This window comes from Ceratotherium simum, chromosome 32, assembly GCF_057802395.1.
Source record: "Ceratotherium simum simum isolate JZ-2026a chromosome 32, ASM5780239v1, whole genome shotgun sequence".
Taxonomy (NCBI): domain Eukaryota; kingdom Metazoa; phylum Chordata; class Mammalia; order Perissodactyla; family Rhinocerotidae; genus Ceratotherium; species Ceratotherium simum.
Genome location: NC_141931.1, coordinates 27484839 through 27512392, shown reverse-complemented (window position 1 = coordinate 27512392; position 27554 = coordinate 27484839). Strand labels below are relative to the sequence as shown.

The 27554-nt window shown below is 42.7% G+C and overlaps 1 protein-coding gene across 2 annotated transcripts in view; it reads right to left on the bottom strand.

The window, feature by feature from the left end:
• Positions 1 to 583: 583 nt before the first annotated feature.
• Positions 584 to 27554, bottom strand: part of IL15RA (interleukin 15 receptor subunit alpha) — a 41457-nt gene continuing 14486 nt past the window's right edge. Inside the window, exons 2-7 of one of the 2 annotated variants that reach the window (XM_087420857.1) lie at positions 14513 to 14707; positions 12616 to 12708; positions 10131 to 10322; positions 9513 to 9545; positions 3641 to 3716; positions 584 to 1420 (exon numbers count right to left, since the gene is read on the bottom strand). In XM_087420857.1, the coding sequence (XP_087276983.1) occupies positions 1297 to 1420; positions 3641 to 3716; positions 9513 to 9545; positions 10131 to 10322; positions 12616 to 12708; positions 14513 to 14707 (713 nt within the window). In that variant the 3' untranslated portion in view covers positions 584 to 1296. The remainder of the gene's footprint in view (positions 1421 to 3640; positions 3717 to 9512; positions 9546 to 10130; positions 10323 to 12615; positions 12709 to 14512; positions 14708 to 27554) is intronic. The other variant, XM_087420858.1, reaches the window with a different exon arrangement.

Below are 27554 nucleotides of genomic sequence, written 5' to 3'. Positions count from 1 at the left end.
CATGGAAAAGTTAATAAGGAATGGCACTTGGAGAGCTTCTGGCAGCATGTGAATCAGTTGCTATGACTATGCCCCACCGCCCAAATTCTTGTGATGATGACGACCTGGCTGTGTGATGGGGCAGTCAATAGCTGGTTTATTTATAGTCAGGACTGCTCTGCTTCTACTCACCCCCCCATCCCGAATTCTGTTCAGACTCTGGCATTAATTGAGCCATGTGGCCTTGAGCAAGTCAACTTTTCTAGGCCTCCATTTTCTTATCTATAAAATGAGGAGATGGGATTAGGCCCATGATTTTAGAAGCGAATGTTATAAACAGCAGAGATAGAAAGAACAATGCAGGGAAAGAGACAGTGTAGGTACCAGGCGTACCTGGCCCATAACCTGCCACTTGCTGCTTCTCACATGGAAATCCTATTAGAAATTCTCCAAAACTGTGATCTGATCCAGCTTTAGGCTAGATTTTTTTTCTCCCTTTAGAAAGAAAAGCTGAGCTCAACCATTTGGGACTCTACATTCCTGCTATTCTCTTTTTTTCTTTGTGGTACATTTCTCCTCAGTGATTCTTTTAGTGCACTTTTTTATATTGAAAATAGACATTTTATTTTGTTTATACGAGGCACAATTTCAAAACACAAATCATATGTAATACGTAGATATAATAGACAAGGAAGTATAAATATAAATGGGCATATATGGAAAATGTCACTGAGTTCAGTGTTCTTTCTGAATCCTTAAATCAAGAGGATTCACTGGGCACCATATCTCTTTGCTCCCTTTCAACGCATGCAGAGCACCTAATTGGAGAAGCGTTTTTAGGAGCTGAAATGCTGGTGTCATCCTTGTAGATGTCTCCCAAGCCAGGAGGAGCCTCGTAATTCACTTAGAGCCTCAGGTATATTTCTTTTCTTTGTAAACTGCAATCAGGATGAGGGGTGGAAGAGATAGTCAAGCTGAGAAGCTATCCTGAATCGATGTCATAATGAAATAAAAGCCCTGATGGGAAGACCTGAGGCCTTCAGCCTCTTCCGGGAAAGCTTCAACTGCTGAGACTTTGGGAACTCGGCCCTGCACCTGTGGCAGGCAGGGCAGGGAAGGCAGCGAGCTTCCATCCTGAGCCTGGAGAGCTGACTCATACAGGTGGTGCCCAGGCTGGGCACAGTGGATAAAATGATGCCAGGACGTTTAATCATCCTGGTGGTCTGTTCCCTGGCGCCCAGCTCTTTGAGTCCTTTCTAGGTCCTCTGGCTAGAGCAGGCTTGGTGCCTTCGCCCCAGCCTTTGCTGGCCTCAGTTGTCACCCGGAGCTTCCTAGGTCGTGTGGGTAGTTTTCTGTGTCCTCCTCTCTGCCGCTGGTTCCCCCGGCCATTGGTATATCTTCCATGTTTTCCATTTCAACATTGGCTCTCCGGGAAGTACGCCTGTAAAGCAGATAATGCACAGGTTTTGAAAGGGGAGCAAGTGGCCTTCAAATTGAGTGAACAGATAGTTGCTGTTGAACATTCAGATGCAGAAAACCTAGACTGCCTCCATTCACAGAAAGTGCTTAAATCCTATTTTAATGTTTTTAACCCCCTCATCCACCAAAGATTTACCAGTGCTGTCGGAGCGACTTCCCCCACCTTGCCAACCCTCTGCTAGAAGCAGTGGTTCAAATGGTGAGAACAAGAAAGGAGAGAGTAACTAGGAGCCTGGCTAAGCTGGGCGTGATAATCTTGATAAAAATGAGGTAATATTTATAAAGGTTTTCAAATAGTTCTTGGGACTTAGTCAGTGTTAAATCAATAAACAAATATATCAATCAGTTTCTGAATAGCCCAGAGTAGGGGAGGCAGAACATCTTATTCCATGTTTCCCTGTCTGTCGTTGAACGACATGTTTTTTAGGCCCTGAGTGTCTGGCTCAGTGGTTTCTTCCACGGATTATTTAATCCACCTCCTGAGGGTCAGCAGCTTTTTACGACATTTTAAAGCAAGCACTTTGGGCCGGCCCCGTGGCTTAGCGGTTAAGTGCACGCGCTCTGCTGCTGGCGGCCTGGGTTCGGATCCCGGGCGCGCACCGACGCACCACTTCTCCGTTCATGCTGAGGCCGCGTCCCACATACAGCAACTAGAAGGATGTGCAGCTATGACATACAACTATCTACTGGGGCTTTGGGGGAAAAATAAATAAAGTGGGCACTTTGAGTTCCTTGGAGTGAGAGCCAAACTATAAGTCAGGACTTAGGCCAGTTTATCAAAAATAATTTGCTAAAAGCCAATTTGTTGAAAGACAAATCTACCTAATAACCTGTTTGCAAAAAATCAGTCTATGGCCAGAATCAATTCACCAAGTGACCAAATACTCACACTTATCAGGTTTACCAATTCTTCTTAAAGATATATTTATGAATATTTCTTTAACATAGTCAGTAAATATTGATATTTTCCTCTTATGAGCATATTTATTGGCCATATATACCAAATTGACAAATTCTTTCTAAGAATATATTTTTAACATATTATTCTTTAGAAAGATTTTTGTATATTCTTTTTTAATATGGTCAATGAATACAGTTAGTCATTATAATGTCTTAAGAATATAGCTCCAAAATCATTATTTTATGTGGAAGTTATTCAGTTATAATGATATTTTAAAAATCATTTTCTATTTTGCCAACATTTTGGCATTTTTTGGATTGTTTTGATAATTTTTGAGTAATATATCAATCTTAGTTTGTGAATTTCTCAACTATTTATGAGGCTCATGGCATTTCTTATTCTTTGGGATAGTAGTAACAGCTTTTGAAGATTTATGTCATTTTTTGGATGACTGTTTTTCATTTTGGCTTTACAGTAGCATTTCATGGAATGTTCGTTTTGTCAAAGTTAGGCTGGAAGGATGGTATAATCTTTATACTGATACTTAGAAAAGATATTTTATAACTAGTAACTAAAAGTTTAGTTTCAACAAATCTGATATCCACTCATTGTATGATGCTGAGGAAGGATCCAGAACAATCATATCAATATGGAATGCTGAAATACTGGTTACTAATTGATAGAAGTGCAAAATTAAGGCTAATATGCCATTTGAGGCTTTAGTGAAAGTGACAAAAATGCCTAAAGATGAGAAAAATAAGCCCTGAAATTTCAGCAAGTAGCAGAAACAATCTTGTCACAAATGCTGAAATGTAGAATTTCAATTATTAGAAATACAAAAGGAAGGCCGACATGAATGAATATATTTATAAGAAAGGATGTCCGTATTTAATGAGTACATTCAAGAAGAATATATTCATGAATATATCATAAGAATTGATACAAATCGCATATCCATCAAACTGGTCATTTGGCCCATTCCTTCTCTCTGAATTGGCTTTTGGTAAACTGGCCCTGTGTCATCAGCTGGGTTCTTGCTGCCCCGTTTCTGACTGTGGCCTGCAAAATGCTTTGGAAAGAGAAGGGCTCCATAGGACTGGCTCAGTGACTGCTCAGCTCTGACACTCCTTTTGGCCGATATAGAAGGGGGCCACTGTGAGAGTCTGTAGCCAGGAAAGAGATTCTTCCTTTGAGAGGGCAGGCCTGGAATCATCCTGGTGCAGCTCCTTTCTTAGAGGGAAGGAAGACTCTTGTCCAATGAGGTTCTCCCCGGCTACTCACCTTAATACTTTGTAATATACCAGAAGAAGCACGACACATACTCCAAAAAGCAGGGTGACAGGTATGGAGACGGCCACTGTGGAAGAACAGAACTAAGCTGGCATCATGCTAAAAGTCTAGGTAGCAGATTCATTTCTAAGAATCTGAAAATTCTTTACAATTTACATTCCTGCAGAGAGATCCAGATGCTTGCCCAACCAGCTTACTGTTATTAACATGTCTTGAGGTCCATGCCATTCAGTCTATTCTATCTCTGGGCTAAAAGTCCACTCCTTTCCCACTAATGCTGCCAGTTCAAATTGTCCCCATTCGTGTTATCACACATTCCACGCTCCTAATCCTCGTCCTTCCTGAGCACAGTGACACAGAAGATGGCACAGGGACAGGAGTGAGTCAGGAGGGGAAAGTAAGGGGCTCAGAGATGAGAAGCCGGGTGGAAGTGTGAGGACGAGGAGGCCAGTACTTCAGGAGATGAAATGCCTGCGGCTAAGTCCAAAGTCAAGAAAATAGACAGGGCAAGTGTCCTCCTCAGCGGTCCCCTGGCACAGCTTCTTCCTTTCCCTCAACTGCACAGAATCCTGATTGAGAAACAATAGCGTACAGTGCCATTTTCCTCCCAATTTCATCATCATCATTTATTTATTTGCAACTTTTAATGGCAGAGGAAGAGCGGTAAGGAGAAAGAAGAGGTGTTATAAGAGAGATGTTGCAGAGAAGAGGAGAATAAGGTAACGGCTTAGGAAAAGGAAAACACGTGTTCCGACTGAGTGGAAAGGAACAGCATGGAGTGGTGGGAGGACTGGAGGGTGGAAGGCCAGCAGGCATGGCGGTATTTCAGATTTATCGGACAGGATAGGAAGAGTGGGACCTTCATGTGGAAGCAAGAGGGCTTAGCCCGAGGGCAGGGTGAACATAACTATTTTTAAAACACTTGCGTCAATAATAAGCTCCAGGCAGATTTGGCCAATTTGCCTTAATATTGTGGAGTCCCCCTGCAAAAATCACCTACCTGCCTACATGCAAGATGACAACCCAGAACATCTGGGGAGCAGTAGTCTCATTGTGGACCCAGAGTCACATATGCCTTCTAGACTGTTAAGCTTTTCAGACCTGCGCCTGTACAACCAGCACAAGACCTGGTATGTAAGGATAAATCTCCTGTGGGCTGGCCTTCAGAATACACCTCTGTTGAAAACCAGCTAAACATAAAGATGTGGGGAAACGCCCAGGTTCTCTGCTGGTAGGAGTGTAAATGGGTACAGTTTTTCTCAAGTGCAATTGACAACAAAAAAGCTTTAGAGAAGACCATACCCATGACCATCTAATTCCACTTCTGGGAATTTATTCTAAGGAAAGGAGAAAATAGATACAGGAGTATTCACTGAAGTATTGTTTAAAATAATTTTTAAAATGTTAATCTAAATCTCTTATCAATAGAAAATAAGTCACATAAAATGTGGTACGCCCATGTAATGGAATACTATTCAGCTTTTAAAAACTATGAGATGAATCTATGTTTATTAACATGGAAAGACGTCTACAATATCTTAAGTGAAAAAAGCTGGTTGAGATAAAAGTGAACCAAAAATAATCTCCAGTAAGCCATGTGTGTGTCCACACGCACAGAAAAGTCTTGAAGAATATATAGCAAAGTATTAATGGTGGGATTGTAGATAACCTTTATTTTCTTTTTCAAAAAAGTTTGGTAGTTTTGCAATGATACTGTAATCAGAAGAAACTGTGAAATTATAAAAACAAAACTACCTGCACCTGAATAAATAAAAATAAGCATAGAAAACTTGTTCCAAAAGAAGTAACAGAAAACATGGGAAATTAGTGAAATATGTTTTGAGTTTTCAGACTTAACATTAATCATCACTATGACTAAAAAAACAGAAATTTTTTTTTGGCAGAGATGTTGTATCCTATGGTAAACTCTTTCTTCACATTGAGTAATCAGCTTGGCATGCACTTAGCGTTCATGGAGAGATTTATCGGAAAAGGCAAGTTAATGTAAACTATACTTTTACTTTCACCATGCTTCTTCCTGTTTCCTTTTAAGAAGAATAAAAACTGCAGACTCAAACTCAAGTGAGAAGAGGGCTCCTGAGCCAATGATATAAACAAAGCAATTTGAGTTCAGTGACTTAAACTCAGACCCCTGGCCTCTGCCTCAATTATATCCAGGCAAATTTAGTAAAGAAATTGAAACCAGGATCACTAAAAAAATGGGTTAACATATCAAGTGCCAAGCTCTCCACCCTTTTCTGTTTCCTAGAAGGTGCCTAGATTGGAGAAAAAGGAAGAGAAAGAAATTTGGTGAGATAGACGAGGAGAGTAGGATTAGAGTCTGGGAGAGGGAGGAGGAAAAGTGGATTATTGCACAGGAGGCCAGAACAGCCAGTAGCTCCCCGCCTAGACTTCCACCCCCACCTAGACTTCCACCTACAGGGCATGTTGGGTCTAAGGCGGAGAAGGTGGCCTAGACAGCCAGTAGCCGCTGTTCGATGTGGGTGATGAAAATGTCCTCTGAAATAAATATACAGGGATTCGCCATTCCTTAGCAATACTCGCAAACTAGGTCAGTCAGGGGTGTAATATTTCCGATGTCACCGTTCAGGGTGCGTGTATGCCTGTATCCGATGAAGGCAGTTTGAAGTAAGAGCATCAATTCATATTCCTGGGCAGTGGCTTCTTTTCTATCTCTTACTGTATCAAGCACACAGTAAGTGGTGGGTTCAGAGTAGGTACTCAATAAATACTTAATTAATGGAATTAAACCCTTAACATTCCGTAAGTTGAAATACATTTAAAGTGCCATTTGCTTTTTAAGGAGAAATCTGCATTTCATTGCAGCTTAGGACCACACCTGGCACAGAGTAGGAACTCAATTTATATTGAATGAACAGATGAATGATATAATATAGAGGTGGCTCCTGTTAAAGGCTGAGCATATCGACTGCAGCAAGTTTATTTCAGATATGAAAGTTGAGAGGAATAATGCTGTCTGAAAAATACACTCCTCACTCCTAGTGTATGAAATGAATGTGGCAGTGTAAACACTGCCGTAGGTGACGTTCTAACCTTTTATTTTACAGTCAGGAGTCTTCAAGAATAGCCTAGTCAAGGATCAGAGACCAGATATTGGAATAATTGAATAAAGTTTTGATAAAAAGGGCTGCCAAGTGAGGCTATAGACATTTAAGATAATGAAATGATGAATCACACTTCCTAAACGTTTATTAAAATGTTAAAGCCCTCTATGTTATTCATTTGCTCACTCTTTTAATATTTATTGAGCATATACTGCTGAGCATTTACCATTTTCTGTTGAACTAAAAAAACCAACTTTTGAAAGTTGTGGTAATCATTTATATAACTTATTTAAAAAAACAAATTATGATATTCATGGTATCAATGGGCTGATTAAAACATTCAGTTAATTAACATTTACTGATCAACCCCTATGGTAAAGCATTGTTTATATTTTCTTATAAAGATGATCAACTGATTGCTTATTCATGCAGAAATGGCAACACCCACCAATGGCAGTGAGCGTCTCTGCCACTTGTTCCTCACAGGGGCATACTCTTGGGCCTTAGGCAGCTGGTATTATATATGACATACTTTGAAGGTGCTATCACTCAGTGTTTTTATGATTCTGTTTTTTTTTTTTTTTTGGTGAGGAAGATTAGCCCTGAGCTAACATTTGTTGCCAATCCTCCTCTTTTTGCTGAGGAAGATTGGCCCTGGGCTAACATCCGTGCCCATCTTCCTCTACTTTATATGGGACGCCTGCCACAGCATGGCTTGATAAGCGGTGCGTAGGTCCTCGCCCAGGATCCGAACCTGCAAACGTCCGGCCACTGAAGTGGAGCGCACCAACTTAACCACTACACCACTGGGCTGGCCCCCTCACTAAGTGTTTTTAGAAAACTAGCATGATTTTAATTTTAGCTTACACCTTCTTAGCAGATAAAGCTTAAATAATATATGATGAAATATATCTCGTTTTCATCTCTTTGATGACTATTACTTGGTCTATCTTATAGTTAGTCATTAACATGTGTATCTTTATGTTTAATCAGCCTGAAAGAAGGAAATCTTATTAATGCAACATGAAAGATTTAAAAGTTTTTTTCTCTTAATCTCTGTATTTCCACATTTCCCTGCACAGAGCTATCTTTGTCTATTGTAGGTGTTCAGTTAATGTCGATTATATTACATTTCAGAATTTGGGAGAGTTTCTGATATTTTGATCCAGTGAAAGTCATGAACTTGGAAAAACATATTACAGATTACAACCTATAATAAAATAGTTGCTTGAAAATCTATGTAGAAAAAATGGCCCCCAAATTTTATGGGTAGGATTTTATCCTACAGATATACTTGCATACATGCAAAATGATATCACGTTTTCCAATTGATCATTGTTTGTAATTTAGCCAAAGAATGTAAGCAATCACATGTCCAAATAGGGAGTTGGCTACATAAATTGTGGCAAATCCATACAATGGAGTATTTTGTAGCTGTTAAAAAGAAAGAGGTGGTTTTTATGTATCCATATGGAAGGTTCTCCAAGATATACCATTAAGTGAAAACATTAAGTGAGAACAGTGAAAATAAAATACCTAACTATCCAGCATCCTGTATCCTTTATATGCAATTTACAGATTGACTCTTTCTGAAGGGATACACAGAAATCTGGTAGCAGGAGTTGCTTCCTTCCTGTGAGGGGATTTTCAGTCAGAGATGGGGCTTTTTACCATATATCCTTTTGTAACTTTTAATTTTTAAACCCTGTCCAAATATTACCAATTAAAAAAATGAATAAAAATTTTAAAACTTTGTAGAAAGATCAATGTAGTATGACATAGGGAGAAAAATTAGGTTGGCTACTTTATTTACTGGCCACCTCTTAAATCATAAACATATTTTTGTTTCAATGTCCTTGTCATTAAATGCCACAGTTTTTCCATGAAAATACTCTCCAGAGAGCCTTTTAAAAATGTCTTGCCTTTGCACATATGTTTTGATAGTTTTTAAAACCATTCTAATCAACTAACTGCTGAAATGATCACAGCCACTTGCTTTTTCTCCAGATGACACTTGATGCAGATAAAATATAACCACAAAAATATGAATGATTCCCTAGCAGAAAAACTTGTCAATAGAAAGCAGAAACAATTTTTGCCCCATTGAAAATTTGTCAGATGAAAGTATTAGATTCTTTCTTCCTACTTGCATTTCTCTCTCCCTGCTTCTGTTTCCCATCTTTCTCCTTTTCTCTTCTCTTCTCTCTCCTTCCTCCCCTCATCTTTTTCTTTTATTCTTCCAAATATGTTTCCATTTTCCTCTTCACATTCACTAGGACATTCTCTTTCTTTCTCTCCTGCCTTAATGTTGTGTGCGTGTTCTGTAAAAAGAAGCCTTTTATTCTGAGAAATTGGAACAGTCTTGCTGGAAAGTACATGTTGCCAACACCCCGTGAAAGGTTCCTGCAGCTTATGGCAGAAGAACAATGTCATTTTAATGACAGCAGCACTCGTGTTGACAGTCCTGGACAGAAGTCTAGCCTGCGCAGTAGCATTGGATAGCTGAATGAGGAGGCCCTTTTTGTGCTGTGTCAACTGTCTGCTTTCCACAGCTGCAGCCTGACAGTGAGAAGCTATTGATGTTAAGATAAACAGTCATGTTAGAATTCCATAGATAGTGATCATGTAACTTAGTATCTAAACAGACACTTTTCAGAGTGAACAGGGATGCTGTTAGTGACTATGCTGGGACAGCAGGCATAAACTGGGACTGTTCAGCATCCTGGGACTGAGGTCCCCAGAGCATAAACATGGCCAGGACAAAGAAAAATACTTACCAGTCACAACTCTGGAATTGTATTGATATGCACCTGCAGAGAAGAGATTGCAGCTTAATTATTAAGGCACTAATTTCTCAATACACAGGAGAAATTCTGGACAATTTGGCTCCCATCTTAAAGCCTTGAGAGATTCATGGCTGGCAAAACCAAACTTGCTTTAGCAAAGAACAAGGTTAATTGTTTTAGATGCTGGGCCATACTTAGGAATCAGAGATGCCCTGACAGAAGATGCAGATTACCGAGAGTTCCTCCATCCCACAGATCATGACTCAGATTGCGGAAAGCGTCCTCTGTCCTCCCACAATGGGAGGAGGCAGATGTTATTCAGATTCTTGGCAAAGGCTCTGCCATGCAGGTTAATACAGTGAGCCTTGTCACATCTGGGAGATGCACTTTCTTTTCCAGCTGGACTGAGCCAGAGCGGAGCACAGAGAACAGAGACCAGAGCAAGGAGGTTGTGGCAGAGAGCAGGAGGCTGAGGATTGCTAAGTTGTCCTGACTTTGGATTGGATGGTCTAATGCTATGCAGTCAGCTTGTTCGAGATCTCCACCCACATCTCAGAAGCAGCATGTGGGGAGCCGACCCCTCCTCAAGTATGGAAAGCCAGTGCTAACCTGGCGTCTCTTGCGAGGCGACGGAGGGAGTATGTTCCAAGGCTGTTGTCTGAGATGGGGCTTGGGAGGGCTCATGACTGACTACCCCTGTGGTTCCTGCAGAAGGAGGTTTTGATGGCATCAGCCTGGAGCCTGGTATAATAGCTGGCTTTGTGGCCACTGTGGTGTCTGACTTTGAAGTGAAAGCTGGCTCTGTAGGAAGGTGCAAGACATGGAGAACAATGTTTAGAAGAGTGTCTTTTCTCAGCTCCAGAAGAGGGTGGATTTAATACTTGCTCTGGTGAGCCTGCCCTGGGCTAGCCCACCCCAGCACATTGCTCCACAGCACTTTGGGAAAATCCCTTATGTGGGTAGCATATTCATCCATCTGGAATGGCCATGGGACTTTTGAGAACGCTGAAGGATTTACAGATATTTATCATGGTGCACGTTAGTTCGAGATCCCAAAGATTTGAGTAGATCCAGGCTTGTTTACTAGAGAAGGCACACAGACACTTAAGAGACTATCTCAAAAAAATGAGTGGAGCTATTTTTGCCAAGGACATCTGGGATGCTGATTTTAGTTTGTTTTTTACATGTTTGCACAAAACTTTTGAAATCAGGGGAAGCCTGAGATTCAGCCCGTCTGAACTTCAGAGAGAGTATTTGAGGAAAGCGTCCTGGTTTTGCCCTGATCTCAGGGAGGGGGGCCTGCGTTATGTTTAGACCCTGACTGGCAAATGGCCACTCCCAAACTGTAAGCTGTGGTGGCATAACTTCGCTGTTCTCTTTCCGTGGACAGTAGGTTTTCCATTGTGATAAATATGGTACTTAGGAACCGCAGCCCTGGAGCAAGGAATGCACAGAGCGCCGCTGTGGTCCCAGCATCACTGGCCATCGGACCACATTGTTTGGGGCCATTTCACATGCACTCCCAGCCACATGCGCCATGAGAAGTCTTGGTGCCCTTTAATCCCTTGTCACAACCTCACGTGTAACTCGCCCTACCCAGGCTGCCAGCACTCCAGGCGCGCTGCAGATAGCGTCCCCCAGAGCATTCCCAGCCAAGCACCTGTGGCCACATCATCATGCGTCAAAGATTACACCCTCACATCTGTCGACTGCACCGCTTCGTCTGCCCAAGTGTTTAGCACTCGAAGGCAGAGCTGGGAGAGGCCATTTGATTACTCTCATCAATTGAGTGAACCAGGTGTGACTCAGCTCAAAGGAGTTTTGGAATTACCCCACATTTAAATGGAGCCTGGACCTCAACCTCTTCCTTCTTGCATTTGTAGTCAACTACCTAACTAGGAGGAAACCTCTTTCTGGCCTCTCCATCCTCCCTTGAACAGTGGTTCTTAGCCTTGGCTACCGAAGAATCACCTGGGGAGCTTCTAGAACTCTAATCCCCAGATCATTCCCCAGATCAACCGGAGTTCCAAGGTGATCTCTCTGTGCATCCAAAGTTAAGAACCAGCACTCTAGGGGTGGCGTGCCTGAACAGCACAGTCAGCAACAGCAGGAGGACTGTGCCTGGAGGGCCAGGAAAAGCCACACCCTACATAACGGGGCACAAAAAATCAAGAGTTAAGTGTAAAGTAAGGGTATCATAGGATAAGGGCACACTGTCCCAAGATAGTTAGCATCCAAGATTTCGAATTTCCTTAACATTGAGACAGTGCCAAGGAAATTGGGATAGAAGATCACCTAAGACTCAGTGAAATGCAGCACATTGGGAGCTTTGCACAATGCTTTTGTACTAGAGTGATCATAGGACTGTTGGGAGACCATCCTGCATGGGTCTTACGTTTCTGCTCGTCTTGCCAGCAGAGGCAACGATGTGACGGCCCTTTCTGGGGACCATCTTTTCAAGGATGCTTATATAGCCTTGGAAGATGGAGACAGCGCTTCCCTCTGGAACAAAGGGCAGACACGTTCACACAAATGATATAAGACTCAGGTTTCCTGAGCTCAGGCTTCCTCTCTTGTGACTCAGCCCGCTGTGTGTATGGGCACCTGTTTAGGTCCATCTGTGTTGCCTCTGTGGGACTTGGGGATGAAGGAATTGATTGATGCAGACATGCCAGTGCTCCTGCTGCCTGCTGTGCCGTGCAAGAAAGTCCTTTGTCTCTGATCCTGGAGGGTTGTGCTTCCTGCCGGCACCCATGACACCACGGCGGGCTAACATGCAAGGCAGGTGAAATCTCAGACCTTCCTTGGTTCTTGACAAGGATATCTGTCTACAACTAAGTTTGATCTGGCTTATTAAGACCGGATTTTAAACCATTATTAACTATGTACATATGAAACCCGGATATCAAGCAACTTTGATTTAAAAGAGAAAATTAAGCTAATACAAATTCTTATTCTTGACTTTAATAAAAATTGTGTTCTACGATATAAGTTTGCAGTGGAGCTCCAGCAGTGGTCTGTGAATCTGAGGGTTGGTGGGGACCTAAGTGGTAGCAGGGAATGGGAGTTCTTAAAAGGTTTCCAAAGTTCCTACCTTTTCCAGAAGGGGTGGGGCTCTGTGGCTCTGAGGTCACCCCTGACGGCGCTAGTGTGGAGGGTGGCCTTTCGTGAGTCAGGGAGGGGTCTCCTAGAGAGAGGATAACCACATAGCATTTATGATCCTGAGGGTGGAAACTGGGGTGTCTTCAGAACTGGATATAATAAAAAATAAACATATAATTTAAAATGGACATACCTGGCTTCCTAGGATAGGTCAGAAGCACAAGAAATAAAACACAATCAGTGTTTCCCAATCTGCAGTTCCCATGCAAGTGCAAACACTGCAAACCATTTTCTAGCCTTTCAAGTTAAGCATCAGATGTCTTTTATTTTTTGGCTGGAATCATATCAACTCAGTTTTCTAATACTGGCTTTTGCATGGGAAAATAAATGATTACTCAATAGATTCAGGTTTTTTGGCAGAAAAAAAATCATTCAAAGCACAAGAGGTTAGGAAAAATAATCGCAGGAGTTGTTAGTGCTAAAAGGTGGGGAATCTTTGGGCTAGATGAAACCTAAAGATTCCTCCAGTCTTTGGTTTCTACAAGTCTATGATTCCAAGTCCCTCCCCGCCCTGGCTTTTCCTTCCCCCCGCCCACCCTGCTCAGAGCCTACCTGTCTTCTCCATCCTGGATTCATTCATCCAAAGGAATTGGAACTTTGATGAAATGGTAACTTTCCCTACAGTGGAAAGCCCTTATCTTTGCCCCTGGATTACAGGTTCCAGTGGGTCCCTGGACTGGACGGAGTCAGACATCTACTCCGTGTTCTCACCACAGTGTTATTGCTCATTCCTATCCTTACCCAGCTCATCACTTCAGTGGCACTTGATGCCATGGGCTGCTGCATTTCCCGGCAGAGCAATTCCTCTGCTACAAGTAGAAGGCCTCCTCCTTGCCCTGCCTCTGAGGTCTGCATGACGGTCACACGGGGGAGAGGGAAGGGACACTAGGTGATCTAAACAGTACAAATTCAGTGAGAAAGTCTGCGCTTCAAAGAGTGCTACAGCAGTGAGTTTGCCATAGAGCAACCTCTTTTGTCCGCTTCCCCCAGAGAGGAGTTGAGAATTTTCACAGATGTTATATGAGAAAGCATCTAGCTCACAGCCAGACATGCACCAAGTACGCAATAAATTTAAATCAGAATTCTCTTGGAAGACCGTGGGTTAATCTTTATTTTTCTAGAGAAAGGGGCTTAGTGTTCCTGGAGATAGCACCATTGGCTTCCATGCCAAGATTGTTTGGCCTCTTCTGGCATGGTTATCCAGTTGTGGATGGTTAAAAAAATTTGATTCTGGTGACCTTCTCTCACACTTGGCTCTGGAGCGCTGGCTGGACCCCAGACATGGGTGACGGAGCTAAGGGAATGTCTGCTCTGTGGGTGTCCCAGTCTTCTGGGTGGGTGCCAACAGAGAAGAACAGCTATAATCTCCCTGCAGGCTGTCTCCTAGGGAGAAATCAGGAAAGCTCTTTGGGAGGCAAGCATCCTGTGAGCACACACCCTTGTCTATAGCCAAATTCTTGCTACCATAATCTTAAAGCATTGATAGTGATAATAGTTAATATTAACCTGATTTCACTTAATCCTCTTACTACCCACAATGTTGACATCAGGTCCATTTTTTAGGGGAGGAACCAAGAGTTCCAAGATGTTAAGGCCCTTGCCCAAGGTCTCACAGATGGTAAGTGGCAGAGCCAGGATTTGAACCCAAAATTGTGTGACCCCAAAGCCCATGTATTTCCATCTTCTGGAGGTGTTGTTTAGAGGCCCATTGTTTTATTTAGCCTCAGACCTCAAGACAAATCTCTTGGCCCCCTGAGATGGGCTCATTCACCTTCCCACTCTGCAGTTTTGCTTTCTGGTGGAGGGACAGTGCAGGGAGGGCTACTTACTGATGCACTTGAGATTGGGAGTTGTCCAGTGGGCAAGGTTTGTGGTTGTGTTAAGCACACACTCAGTCAGGCTGGACGTCCCGGCTTTACGCTTGAAACCAGAGTTACAAACGTACCGCTCCTTGGAGCTCAGGTTGTAACTCTTGACCCGGATGTCTGCATGTTCAACAGTCGTGGGAGTAGGGCATGTGATGCCTGCAAAAGTGCAGATAAGAGGGGAGAGGTGAACAGTTTGTTCAGAGGCATTCTCCAGGGAACACTAGGGTGGCAGTCAATAACTTTATAGCCAGGATCTGGCTTATCCTAGGGGCCCCTTAGGATGCACCCCAGATTCCAAGCATGTGGAAGATGTTCAGTAAGGGCACCCATCATCTAGAAGCCTTCCAAGAGGCTTGCCTTAACTGGCCGCCATCCAGCATAGCTAGAGACTGGGAAGTCGTCAATGGAAACCCCTTCTCCCTCACCCTCCACTCCCGTCAGTCTCCAACCTCAATATCTCTTAAAGACATCCATCTTCCTCTCTTTCTTCTGCCCCACCCCAGACCAAGCCTCTGAGCTCTCTTGCTTGAACAACAGCAATAGCCTCCAGATTGGTCTCCCTGCATGCTCTCATTGCAAACCTTTAATCCATTCCCACAAGGCAGCCAGCATCATGTTTAGAAATGCATATTCAGTGACTTACTCTTTCCTGGCTGCCCGCTGCTCTTAGAATAAAAGCTAAAATCCTTAAGAGGTCCTCAAGGCTCTGCTGGATCTGGCCTTGCCTGCCTCTCTAGCGACTCTTCCCCCTGGCCACACTGGCCCTTGTTTCATGCCACTCTCTAGGCCTGCCTACTGTCCTGCCACCCCACTCTTGGCTGGCCATCTCCTGCCATCCTTCCCAGCTTACTTCAAAATCACTTCCTCAGGAAAGCCTTGCCTCACCCCGACAGTCAGCCAGGTCCCACGGTTCTGTGTTCTTTCCCTGTGCAGTCGCTTTCACAGTTGTATTTAAGACGTTGAGATGGTATAACTAATGTATGTCTCACCATCCACACTATGAGCTACAGAGAGTAGCGGCCACATCTGTCTTGCCCAATACTGTATTCCCTGAGCCTAATACAGTACCTGGCAACCGTAGGTTCTCAGGATATACTTGTTCAAAGAATGAATGGATGAACTCTTCCTCAACACCAGGCTTATGTCTGACCTTCTAATATAAGTGAGTTCTATCTACCTACTTCTACATGTGTAACCAGTTTATCTGATTCTTCTCACTTTTTTGGAAGAAACCAGGGGCAAGGTGAATTGCCCCAGATGGCTCTACTTCTGTGATAGCTGGAATTGGACTCAGACTCCAAAACTTCAGCTAGAATCCTGGCCATGGGGTTCTAGCTCTTTTCTGTGGAAATGACAAGTTTCACAAGTGAGTTTCTAAGGGTAATGGCAAGAAGAAAAAGAGGGACTGAAATGTTGGCCATTTCCATTTGGAGGATGCCATATTTGTTATTGACTTTTTTGTTAATTATTTGTGGCCTGTTGATATTTCTGCATCCTTGGAAAAATTCCTTTCCTATATAAATGCATGTAACATAAATGTTAAAGACAACTTAACTTTAATGAGTTGTAGGAATACTTCAGACTTTTTTTCTATATTATGTAACAACAACAACAATAAAACTTGCAAAAAGAAAAATTAACTTTTTTTTCCACTAGGCAAAAAATGAATGAAATTGGTATTATTTATCATGCACCTAATGTAAAATGCTATGGACTCCAGGAAAGAATCTATTCATAAGGCCTTGATAACAGTGAAAATAATATACTCCTTAGCACTAATTTTGTAGATTGGGGTTCTATAAAAAAACCCAAAAAAGGTCCATAGTTCTTTTTCTTTTTCTTTTTTTTTGTGAGGAAGATCAGCCCTGAGATAACATCTGACGCCAATCCTCCTCTTTTTGCTGAGGAAGATTGGTCCTGGGCTAACATCCATGCCTATCTTCCTCTACTTTATATGGGATGCTGCCACAGCATGGTTTGACAAACGGTGCGTCAGTGCACGCCCGGGATCCCAGCCTGCAAACCCCCTGGCCGCCGAAGCGGAGTGCGTGCACTTAACCACCGACCCACCGGGCCGGTCCCAAGGTCCATAGTTCTTAAAAGGTGAGGACCCAGTGAAGGTATTACTCTACCACCATTCCTCCACACCAATATCGTTGGCCAAGCCTTGTTTAAGATAAGGTCCCGTCCAATACCAGAAAGTCTATTGCAGCTAAAGCTAAAAAGCAAGATTTTTCTTTAGCCATTTGAAACAACTGTATGATTTTTATACTCTGTTTCCTATTAATTCAATACATTTTAGGTTTTCTTGTGTGCAGAGAAGATGGGCCAGAACTGGTTTCTGAGGCCAAGCCTTGCCTGGGGCAGTGGAGGAGGCTGAAAGTGGGCTGTGTTGGATGGAAAGTCCCAAGGAGGGAAATTCCTCTGCAGCATTTTCCATTGTCCTGGAGCTTGTAGGGACATGTTGAGAAAGTATTGCCCCCCTCCCCCCACCATTACTAAACTGTGTGTACATGCTGAGTGATTCATTGGCTGAGGTGCTGGCAAAGGGCAGCAGCCTAGGTTACCGAGTCAGTTGTAAAGCATAAACATCTGTGGGCTGCCTACAGCTGCCTGGGAAGCTGGCTTTTTGGTCCTGGGTCAGGAAACCTGAATGAGTGTCTGCTGAGCAGCTGAGACTTCAGCAGGTAAGAAGGTTGCGACTCAGGCAAGAGAACTGAGTGAAGTAACCTTTCTGCCAAGGAGGACGGGATGAGGGGGAGACCCAATACAGTGGCAGTCAGATTCACAGACCGGAGTGGGGTGGCACCCCTAACTGCATCTGTGCCAAGAGTCAGCAAACTATGGCCCATGGGCCAAATCCGGCCCACCACCTTCTTTTGTCAATAAAGTTTTATTGGAAAACAGCCTTATTCATTCATTTATGTATTGCCGGGAGCTGCTTTCACACTATGACAACAAAGTTGAGTTGTTGTAACAGAGACCAGGTAGCCCACAAAGTCTAAATTATTTACTCTCTGGCCCTTTACAGGAAAAGCTTGCCAACCCCTGCTCTATGTAGCCTTTAAACAAACCATTGCCCTTCTTACTAAGACCAATTGCCCAGTGAGTGAGCACAGAACTGGTGCAGGCCTCAGAGTAATTGAGGTTGACAAAGGTAACACAGCCTACCTAAAAATATAAACCTTTCCAAATGGCAAAACCCAACGTAAGTCAAAAAGCAAATGACAAAATGGGAAAAATATTGCCTCTCATATCATACAGGGCTAATTTCTCTCATATGTTAAGAGCTCCTGAAAAATCAATAACAAGACTACCAATCCCATGGAAAAACAGGAAAAACATATAAACAGGCAGGTTCACAGAAAAGGAAATATAAATGGCTCTTAAATATATAAAGAGACTCAACCTCATTCATAATAAAGGAAATATAAAATAAAACTACCAAGATAGCATTTTGAGCTCCTAAATTGGAAAAGAGCCCAAAGTTGATTAATACACTCTTACTTTCATATTGCTTATACCGCCCCTAGCGAGGGCATCTTTGCAATCTAAATACACATGCTTGTTGACCCCACAATTCTAGGAATTTATGTTACAGATATATCTGCATACCGTGAAATGTTACACTGCACATTCCCTTTAACGCAGCAATTCTATTTCTAAGGCTTTACCTTACAGATACACTGGCATATTTACGAAGTGAATATATACAAAGTTATTGATTCTAATAGCCAGTATCTTTAAATTGCCTTGTATGTGAAGTGAATATATACAAAGTTATTGATTCTAATAGCCAGTATCTTTAAATTGCCTTGTATGTCTTCAGTAAGAGACTAAGTAAATTACAGTACAGCTCTACAATGAAGTACTACCCAGCTGTTTACAATAGAGGAAAAAAGCTCTTTATGCACCAAAGTGCAAAGATCTCCAAGATACACTGCTAGGTTAAGAAGAAAAGGAACAGAACACTGTGTATTGTATGCTACCATCAGTGAAAAAAGAAGAAACAATACCTATACACACTCTTTAGTTTTCTATACATAAAATCTTCAAAAGGATATGCAAGAAATGATTTGCACTGGGGATGAGGCAGCTGAGAGATGTGCTGGGAGACGCTCTTCACTGGATGCCTTTTCATACTTTCTGAATTTTTAATGGTGCAAATGTTTTACCTGTTAAAAATGCTTTTGTAAGTTTCTGTAATGCTCTGTTTCTTGAGCTGCTGTGTACATGGGTGTTTATTATTTCTTTTCACATATTACAGATACACTGGGGTGAAAATCAAAATATTGAACCACCAGTGCCACTCAGACGCTGACCAATCAGAATGGCTGCTGGCATTGACCAGGACCAGGCGGGGTGACCACTGGCCACAGATGAAAGGCCAGAACAATGAGGACTGACAGAAGATCAGTCGTACATATGTGTTATATACTGTTTAAATATACGAAATGCTTCATAATAAAAAGCGAGAGGGGGTATTTTAAAGTACTCTACCGCAGGAAGTCAGAAACCTTGGTTGAGCCAAGGTCAAGAGAGGGATAAATCTTGCCAAGGGTGGGTGTTTAGTGCTTTTATTGGGATATGTCTCCTGCTAAATGAATGAGAGAAATGCAGAAGATCTGAGAAGTAGGAATTTTTGCCTCTCTGGGTAAGTCAAGGCGGCTTGCGCAAGTCAAATCGAAGCCAAGAAGGCTTGTAAGGCCATCTGGGAGGATTCTGGACATCCTTTTGGAGGACAAGACACAGTCACTCCCAATAGACTGTGGATGTGACAAAGTGCACGTGGAGTGAAAAATAAGATACGTTTTATCAGAAGAATGTTACCAAAGAAGATAAGAGCCAGAGCTAGGATGATTAAAGTCTTCTTTAACCTATAAAACTGTATTAAAAATTCCCCTTTCTTTCTAATTAGAAGTTGAAAGATTTGACCAAGATTTAGAACCTAAGATTTTCTTTGTTGTGAAACTTAATGGTGGGCCGGCCCCGTGGCTTGGTGGTTAAGTGCGCGCGCTCCGATGCTGGTGGCCCGGGTTTGGATCCCGGGCGCGCACCGAGGCACCACTTCTCCGTCCATCCTGAGGCCGAGTCCCACATACAGCAACTAGAAGGATGTGCAGCTATGGCATACAACTATCGACTGGGGCTTTGGGGGGAAAAAATAAATAAATAAAATCTTTAAAAAAAAAAAAGAAACTTAATGGCGAAAACCAATATCCTGGGGCTTGCCTGGTCATGTTCATTCATTTCATTTCTGTGGCACCTTACTATAGAGAGATGCTCAGTAGATCTGCAGGATAAGCCCCAGAGCTGGTCTAATGGCTTGTTAGCGTGACGCCTCGTGAACTTCTCTGTTCTCATATGAGTTTAAGAATGTGCCAGGATCAGGCAGTTCTAATATGAAAGTCTGATGATTTAGCTACCTGAGAATACTGTGAATGGCCTAACTCCCAAATGATAAGATGATCTTGGTCTGTGTGCTAGGTCTGGAGAGGACAGATTCTGGGAAATGTGGCCATCTTCCGCAGTTCTGCACATCATGGTGAGGATTCTGGATTCTGGAATGTGAATCTCCATCTGTCCTAGAAAATGTCTCTGATCTTTACCTGGGTGTTCTGGTTGTGCTGATATCCTTCTGTATCCTTCAAACAAGCCAGTCTTGTTTGATTTACCCCAATAGAATCTTGTACCTGCTTTCCAGCAATCTGAACCTTCTCTTGGTTGGGCAGGATCTGGGGTCAGCTTTGACGAACCATGGGCCCCCAAATAGCAGCTTTCTCCTTCCTTCTCACCTGCTCCTTGTGGACTGGCCTGCTTCTGCCTAGAAACCCTAGCTTTCTGGACGAGGACCCTGACCCTCCATCCTGGTCCTGCCCATCTTCTCCTCCAGAGAGCAATCCCTGCATTTCCACACTCCCCAGCTGCTGGCTTAGGTTTGGATGTCAGAGAATGACTGCCAGAATCACCGGGACACTAACTCACCTTACACTTCCTCACCCCCTGGACCCATTATTTCCCATCCCACTGGCCAGGTGGGCCTCTCAAGATATCAAAATCAGCCACCTCCGTGTTCAGAATGCTGTTAGAACAATCTACTGTAAAGTGCCTGGCAGCCTCCAGACAGGCCAGCCCGCTGGTGGGTCAGCTGTTAGACCCTCCCTTCCTACTTCAGGAAGCCCTCCCCTTCAGGATCTGTCACCGAGGTCTCAGCCTGCCTCATACCTGAGCCCACCTGAGCTATGACAGCCCAGTGGGTCCATCACCCCAGGCTTGACTTTGGTCTTCCTAGTCTCAAGAGAGAAAATGGATTGTTTGATTTTTTGCTTAATCCAAACACTGACTCTTCTTTTAAAGCCCCACTGATATCTGATATTATATTTTGTAAAATATACGTCTGTGCCATTCTTTATCATTCCATGTTGATAGTGCATATGTTCTCTTTTCACTTATGTGGCTTCCATAGCAGACTCAAACATCTTCATTTCCTCTTCAATGAGATCATAAGATAACCATTATTTTAACTTACTAGTTTTCTGAAAAAGAAATGTATATATATTCCTACTAATTTCTATGAACAAAGTTAATAGAAGAGAGAAAGTTACTTCCATTACCTTCCTCTCTCTCTCCCATCTGGTCTTTGGATTGTACTTCGTTTGCCTGAATCCCTTCCAGAACATTTTGGGTTTTTTTTTTTTGCTGAGGAAGACTAGCCCTGAGCTAACATCCATTCTGATCTTCCTCCACTTTATGTGAGACACCGCCACAGCATGGCCTGACAAGTGGTGCGGTGGTGCATACGGGGGATCCAAACCCAGGCCACCAGCAGCGGAGTGCGGGCACTTAACCGCTACACCATGGGGCTGGCACTCCTTCCAGAACATTTTTATTCACCATGTAGTCCTCAAGTTCAATTTTATCAACTGATTTTAATGTCAAATGATGTTCTGAATCTATTGATCTTTCCTCAGTCGCCTTTTTTCAGTCTTCACTGTTTTCTGCGTTGTGGGATTTTTGTCAGCAAATTGTTCTACGTCGTCTAAGTCTTGGAATAGTCTCCTCTATTTAGGATGGTGGGTTTCAACTTTTAGTGTCTGTGGCACACTTTAAATTTTTATTTATTTTATTTTTTTCCCCCAAAGCCCCAGTAGATAGTCGTATGTCATAGCTGCACATCCTTCTGGTTGCTGTATGTGGGACGCGGCCTCAGCATGGCAGGACAAGCGGTGCCTCGGTGCGCGCCTGGGATCCGAACCCGGGCCGCCAGCAGCGGAGCGTGCACACTTAACCGCTAAGCCACGGGGCCAGCCCTGTGGCACACTTTAAAATAAAATATTTGTGACCTGTCGCTCGAGGGGATTTAAAAAGTTAAAACAATGGCTACCCTGTGAGCAGGAGTTACAAAGAATCAGTGAACAGTAGAAGGGAGGGCATTAGTGCTACTGTGACTCATCCGTCCTGCAGAGCTGGTTGCCATGTGGGTGGGACAGTTCATTGTGTATATAAGAACTCAAAGTTTGTACAGGTTTCAATACATATGCAGTCTTCTTTGATGGTGGCTTGACTTCCTCCTCTTAACCTTAGATTCATAGCAGGTAATTCCCCTCCCAGCTCAACATCTCTGCCAAACACTGTTGTTATTGCAGGCATATTCAGTTATAGCAATGAATTTTACACACTGATCAGGAAAGGGTTCACAGGAAATGTGCTATGCACACACTTGAGAACCTGTTTTAAAAGGAAAAGCAAGCTTGGCCAGATACTGAGTAAATTGTGATTGCTCGTAGCTTCTGTAGATTTTTCTCCCAAGCCCATCTCTGCTCTTAAATCTGAGGGCAAAGTCTAAAGTCACTGTCATCTCTCCTTTTCTTCTGGATAATCTATAGGAACCAGTTGTCGTGAATGAGTGAAACAAACCCAACCCGGGTTTCTCACAGTTGGAGGAAGAAGTTACACTATGGAAGAGGGGAGGGGATGACTAGAATGTACCTTGTGGTGTTGGAATAGAACTGGGGTGGGAGGTGGTATCAGTATGTAATCATAGTGTGTGTTCGTGTGTGTGTGTGTGTGTGTATGTGTGCTAGCTCTGTTCTCTGACAGTGCCTAGAAGCAATGACATATTAACAGCAAACATACCTAGTGCCCAGATCTTGGTCTCCACTAAAAGGAACCAACACCACTTGGAGAAAAGGCTGATTCCAGGGCTAGGATGGGGAGAGCATTTTGATCTTTTGAAAGATCAAAAGATGAGCCTGGACTATCTTGTAGCAGAAAGTAAGGAAATGCTCAAATGATGATAGTAACATATCAAAAGGATATAGTGGCCAGGTTGAACTGGCTCTCGCTGGCCAAATCTGGGACAATTTGAATTTCAGAACAAATAAACATAGTAACAGATTATGGAACAAAGCAAAACAAAACTCCATAAGTCTCTACTAACATAAATAAATAAATAAAAACAATCGGGAAAAGAGAAAGCCCTCCTTATAGTCTAATGCTAACTAATAAATATAGAAAATGACGGAATAAGAAAAGAAACAATGGATGCTAAAATGAGTGGGTTCAAGTTTGATGAGGGACAGGATATTTATATAGTGTGGTGGATTTGCACTGTGTCACTTTAACTAAGCTGGACACACATTCCCTAAATTCCCTTCCCTGCAGAGTGCCCAGCTGGCCTGTGACACAGGAAAGATTTTATGTGTGATTTGGAAGGAAGTGAAGGAGCATCCCTGTTCCTTTACATGGGGGAGACAGGAGTTGTTGCAGCTCACGCCCACTGTCACTTACTGCTGGCTCACTGGGTGGCACGGTGCAACAGCTGGCCAAATAGCTGCTCCAGCTCCGTGACTCTTTGCTGCAGCTTCTCTCACTCTTGGGCCAGGTGTGTATTTAGCTTCATGATGAGGAGCGCCAGCTTCTCCTGCAGGACACACTCATCATGGAAGCTGGATTCTCAAAGGTGAAGATGAAGGACCACCATGGGTTCCAACTCAGAGTCTCAGGTTCCAGGTGGTTCTTGCTTCCCCCTCATCCCATGTCCATCTTCCCGTCCAGACTGCCTGCCCCGTGGCCTTGAGGCTCCAGCACCAGACACAGAAAGACCAGCTCACAAAGACTCTGCAACCAGCTCCCACAGCTGCATAAGGTGGTTCTGCTCCTCTTAGATTCTTAGGACCACACTCCTGATTGATACACATAGTCTCAAAATATCTTTCTACATTTAGTTACTAAATTACAATGGGAAAAATGGTAACTTTATATTGGGGAAAGCCGGCAAACACCACTTTAAGCAAGGGATCAAACTTAACATCACCAATATTGGGACAAATCAACATCGTGTGCCTCTTGATTCAATTCTCTGAGAAGGATATAACATCACATCTGTGGTATTCCTCCCCCAAATCCATAATGTCAATCTAATCATGAGGAAACACCAGATGAACCTAAATTGAGGGACATTCTAAAAAATAATTGGCCTGTTTTCAAGATCAAGAAAGATAAAGGCAGAGGAAATGTTCAAGATTGAAAGAGGCTAAACAGTTATGACAACTAAGTGCAACATGCAGTCCTGGATTAGATCCAGAATTAGGGAGAAAATGGCTAAAAAGGACATTATTGAGACATTTGACAAAATTTGGATGTGGACTGAGTATTAGATAATAATATTGTTTCAAGGTTAAATTTGCTGATCTTGATAATTGTGCTGTGATTATGTGAGAGTGTTTTTTAAGAAGGTATGTAAGAGAATGTTGTTCTTAGGAAATATATACTGAAGTATTTAGGCATAAAGGGGCCTAATGTCTCCAACTTACTTTCAAATGCTTTAGAGGAAAATGCACATGTACTACCAATGTATATGGATAGAGAGGGGGAATGAGAAAGCAAATGGGGCAAAATAGAAACAGTTGGTGAATCTGGGTAAAGGGTATTTAGAAGGTCTTTGTGCTATATTTGCAACTTTACTGTAAGTTTGAGGTTATAACAGGATAAATAAGTTAAAAAATAAGCAAAGTAAGTACCCAAATAAAAACCACTTGATGAGGGCACCTGGGGCCCTTTCTTTGAGAATGCCTCTTGAAGGAAACTCTAAGAGCTCTTACAACTCAGGCCAAGATTATCTTTTGGTCAGGAAAATTATCTTTAATTATTTCCCTGACTGTAGTTTTCATAACACTAACTTTTCCTCTTTTCTTGTGCCCTATTACACCTTTAGAGTTCCTTCTTCCATTTCCAGGGTCCAACAGTGGTGTTTCCCCTCTGTCTACATTTGGTGTCTTTGACTATCGCCTTGGTTTGCTGTGAACCTTCATCACTGCCACACTGGAGTGCTTGCTCTGCTCCATCAACCCTGCTCCTTGCTGCCTTCATCTTCACCTTGGGACCCCCATGTCAGTGGTTCTCAAATCTGAGCACGCACCAGAGCCACCTGGAGGGCTGGTAAAAACACAGAGTGCTGGGCCCTCCTCCCAGAGCTCCTAAGTCCGTAGGTCGGGGTTAGGGCCCGAGAATCTGCATTTCTAACAAGTTCCAGGTGACGGTAATGCTGCTGGTCCAGCGACCATGCTCTGTGGTATTTACAGGGCAGAGAGTCTCTGAGCATCCCAGCAAGTTACTTTTTAGCATGCATTTAACATTTTTCTTGAGGTAATAACTGCTTGTTCATACCTTCCTCAGGTCATGGTGTTGATTCTATCATGAGGATTTCTTTTACAGGTTCCTCCTGATGTGCCCTTCTGAATTTCTATTATAATACTTTTTAATTGGATCTAATTCTCCCACCTCCATCTCAAAAATGTACCACCTCTGTGTGTGTGTGTGTGTGTGTGTGTGTGTGTGTGCGCGCGCGCGTGTGTTTAGCTTGGCAGTTACCATGGATTTAACTCCATGCTACCAAAATCTTAAATCTGCATCTGTGGTGCTTTGCTGTATGTTAACACAGCTGGGAAAATACTTAGAGACAGAGGGGTGGGGTGGAGTGGGGAGGAAGCACCATAAAAGTCAACTCTAGAAACATTTAACAATAGATCAGAATGGATAGTCCCATAAAAATACTAGACTCTGCTCTGTGATAAAATGTTCCTTCCTTCTGAGGAAGTCTGAATCAACCTTTGGCCCTTTCAGGTAATATTACATCATCAGTGACTGGACAGTCTCTATCCAGCCACAGATCGATGACTCCAGAGAATGCGAGCGACATGAAGTCCCCAGGGGAAAAGGCAAAGCCTGGATTTAGTTGGTAGGAGTGTATATAACTGGCTTTTCCTTACCTACCCCTTTCCTTCCTTATACCAAGTCTGCTCTTTGGAGCTGACAGCATCGTTGTCTTGGGCCTGCAGGAACTTGTGAGATCACAGAGTCGAGCTCTCAGCCTCTGGAGGACTGATGGCCTCTGCCATGGGTTATTCTGAAACCTTGGAAGGGAAAGAGAGTCTAAGAACCCCTACCTCACCCAAAACACCACACACACAGTTACTTGCAAGACCAGTCCATTTCTTTGGGATGGCAAAGACACCTCGCTCAAAACTGTATGTGGTTTTTTGTGACTAGCTTATTTAACTTAGCATAATGCCTTTAGCATAATCCATATTGTAGCTTATTGCAAAATCTCCTTCCTTTTTAAGGCTGAATAATATTCCACTGTATGTATATACCACATTTTGATTATCCGTCATTCATCTATTGATGGACACTTGGATTGCTAACATGTTTTAGCTATTGTGAATAATGCTGCTATGAACATGGGTGTACAAATATTTCTTCAAGACCTTACTTTCAAATCTTTTGGGTATATACCCAGAAGTGGAATTGCTGAATCATATGGTAATTCTATTTTCAATTTCTGAGGAACTACCATACTGTTTTCCACAGTGGCTGTACCATTTTACGTTCCCACTAACAGTGCAGAAGGGTTCCAATTCTCTACATTCTTCTTTTTTTTTTCTAAGATTTTTATTTTATTTATTTATTTTCCCCCCAAAGCCCCAGTAGATAGTTGTATGTCATAGCTGCACATCCTTCTAGTTGCTGTATGTGGGACGCGGCCTCAGCATGGCCAGAGAAGCGGTGTGTCGGTGCGCGCCTGGGATCTGAACCCAGGCCGCCAGCAGCGGAGCGCACGCACTTAACCGCTAAGCCACGGGGCCGGCCCATCTACATTCTTTTTTTTTGTTGATAGTAGTTATCCTAATGGGTGTGAGGTGTATCTCATTGAAGTTTTGATTTGCATTTCCCTAATGATTAGTGATATTGAGAATCTTTTCATGTGCTTTTGGCCATTTTTATCTCTTCTTTGGAGACATATCTATTCCAGTTCTTTGCCCATTTTTGAATTGGGTTCCATGTTTTTTTGTTGTTGAATGTTTGGTGTCCTTCATATATTCTAGATTTTAATCCCTATCAAATATATGATTCGCAAATATTTTCTCCCATTCTATGGGTTGATTTTTACTCTGTTGATAAAGTCTTTTGTTGCATAAAATTTTTTAATTTTAGTGAAGTCCCATTCATCTATTTTTTCTTTTGTTACCTATGCCATTGGTGTCATATCCAAGAAATAACTGCCAAATCTAATGTCATGAAGCTTTTGTCCTATGTTTTCTTCTAAGAGTTTTATTGTTTTAAGTCTCATAGTTAGGTCTTTGACCTATTTTGGGTTAATTTTGTATACGGTGTTAGGTAAGGTTCCAACGTCATCCTTTTGCAAGTGGATGTCGAGTTTTCCCAGCACCATTTGTTGAAAAGACTGTCCTTTCCCAACTGAATGGTCTTGGCACCCTTGCCCAAAATCATTTGCCCATATATGCAATGGTTTATTTCTAGGCACTCTATTCTATTCCATTGGTCTATATGTCTGTCTGTATGACAATACCACACTGTTTTGATTACTGTAGAATTGTAGTAAGTTTTGAAATTAGGAAGTGTGAGTCCTTCAGTTTTGTTTTTCTTTTTCAAGATTGTTTGGGCTATTCAGGGTCCTTTGAGATTCCATATGAATTTTAGG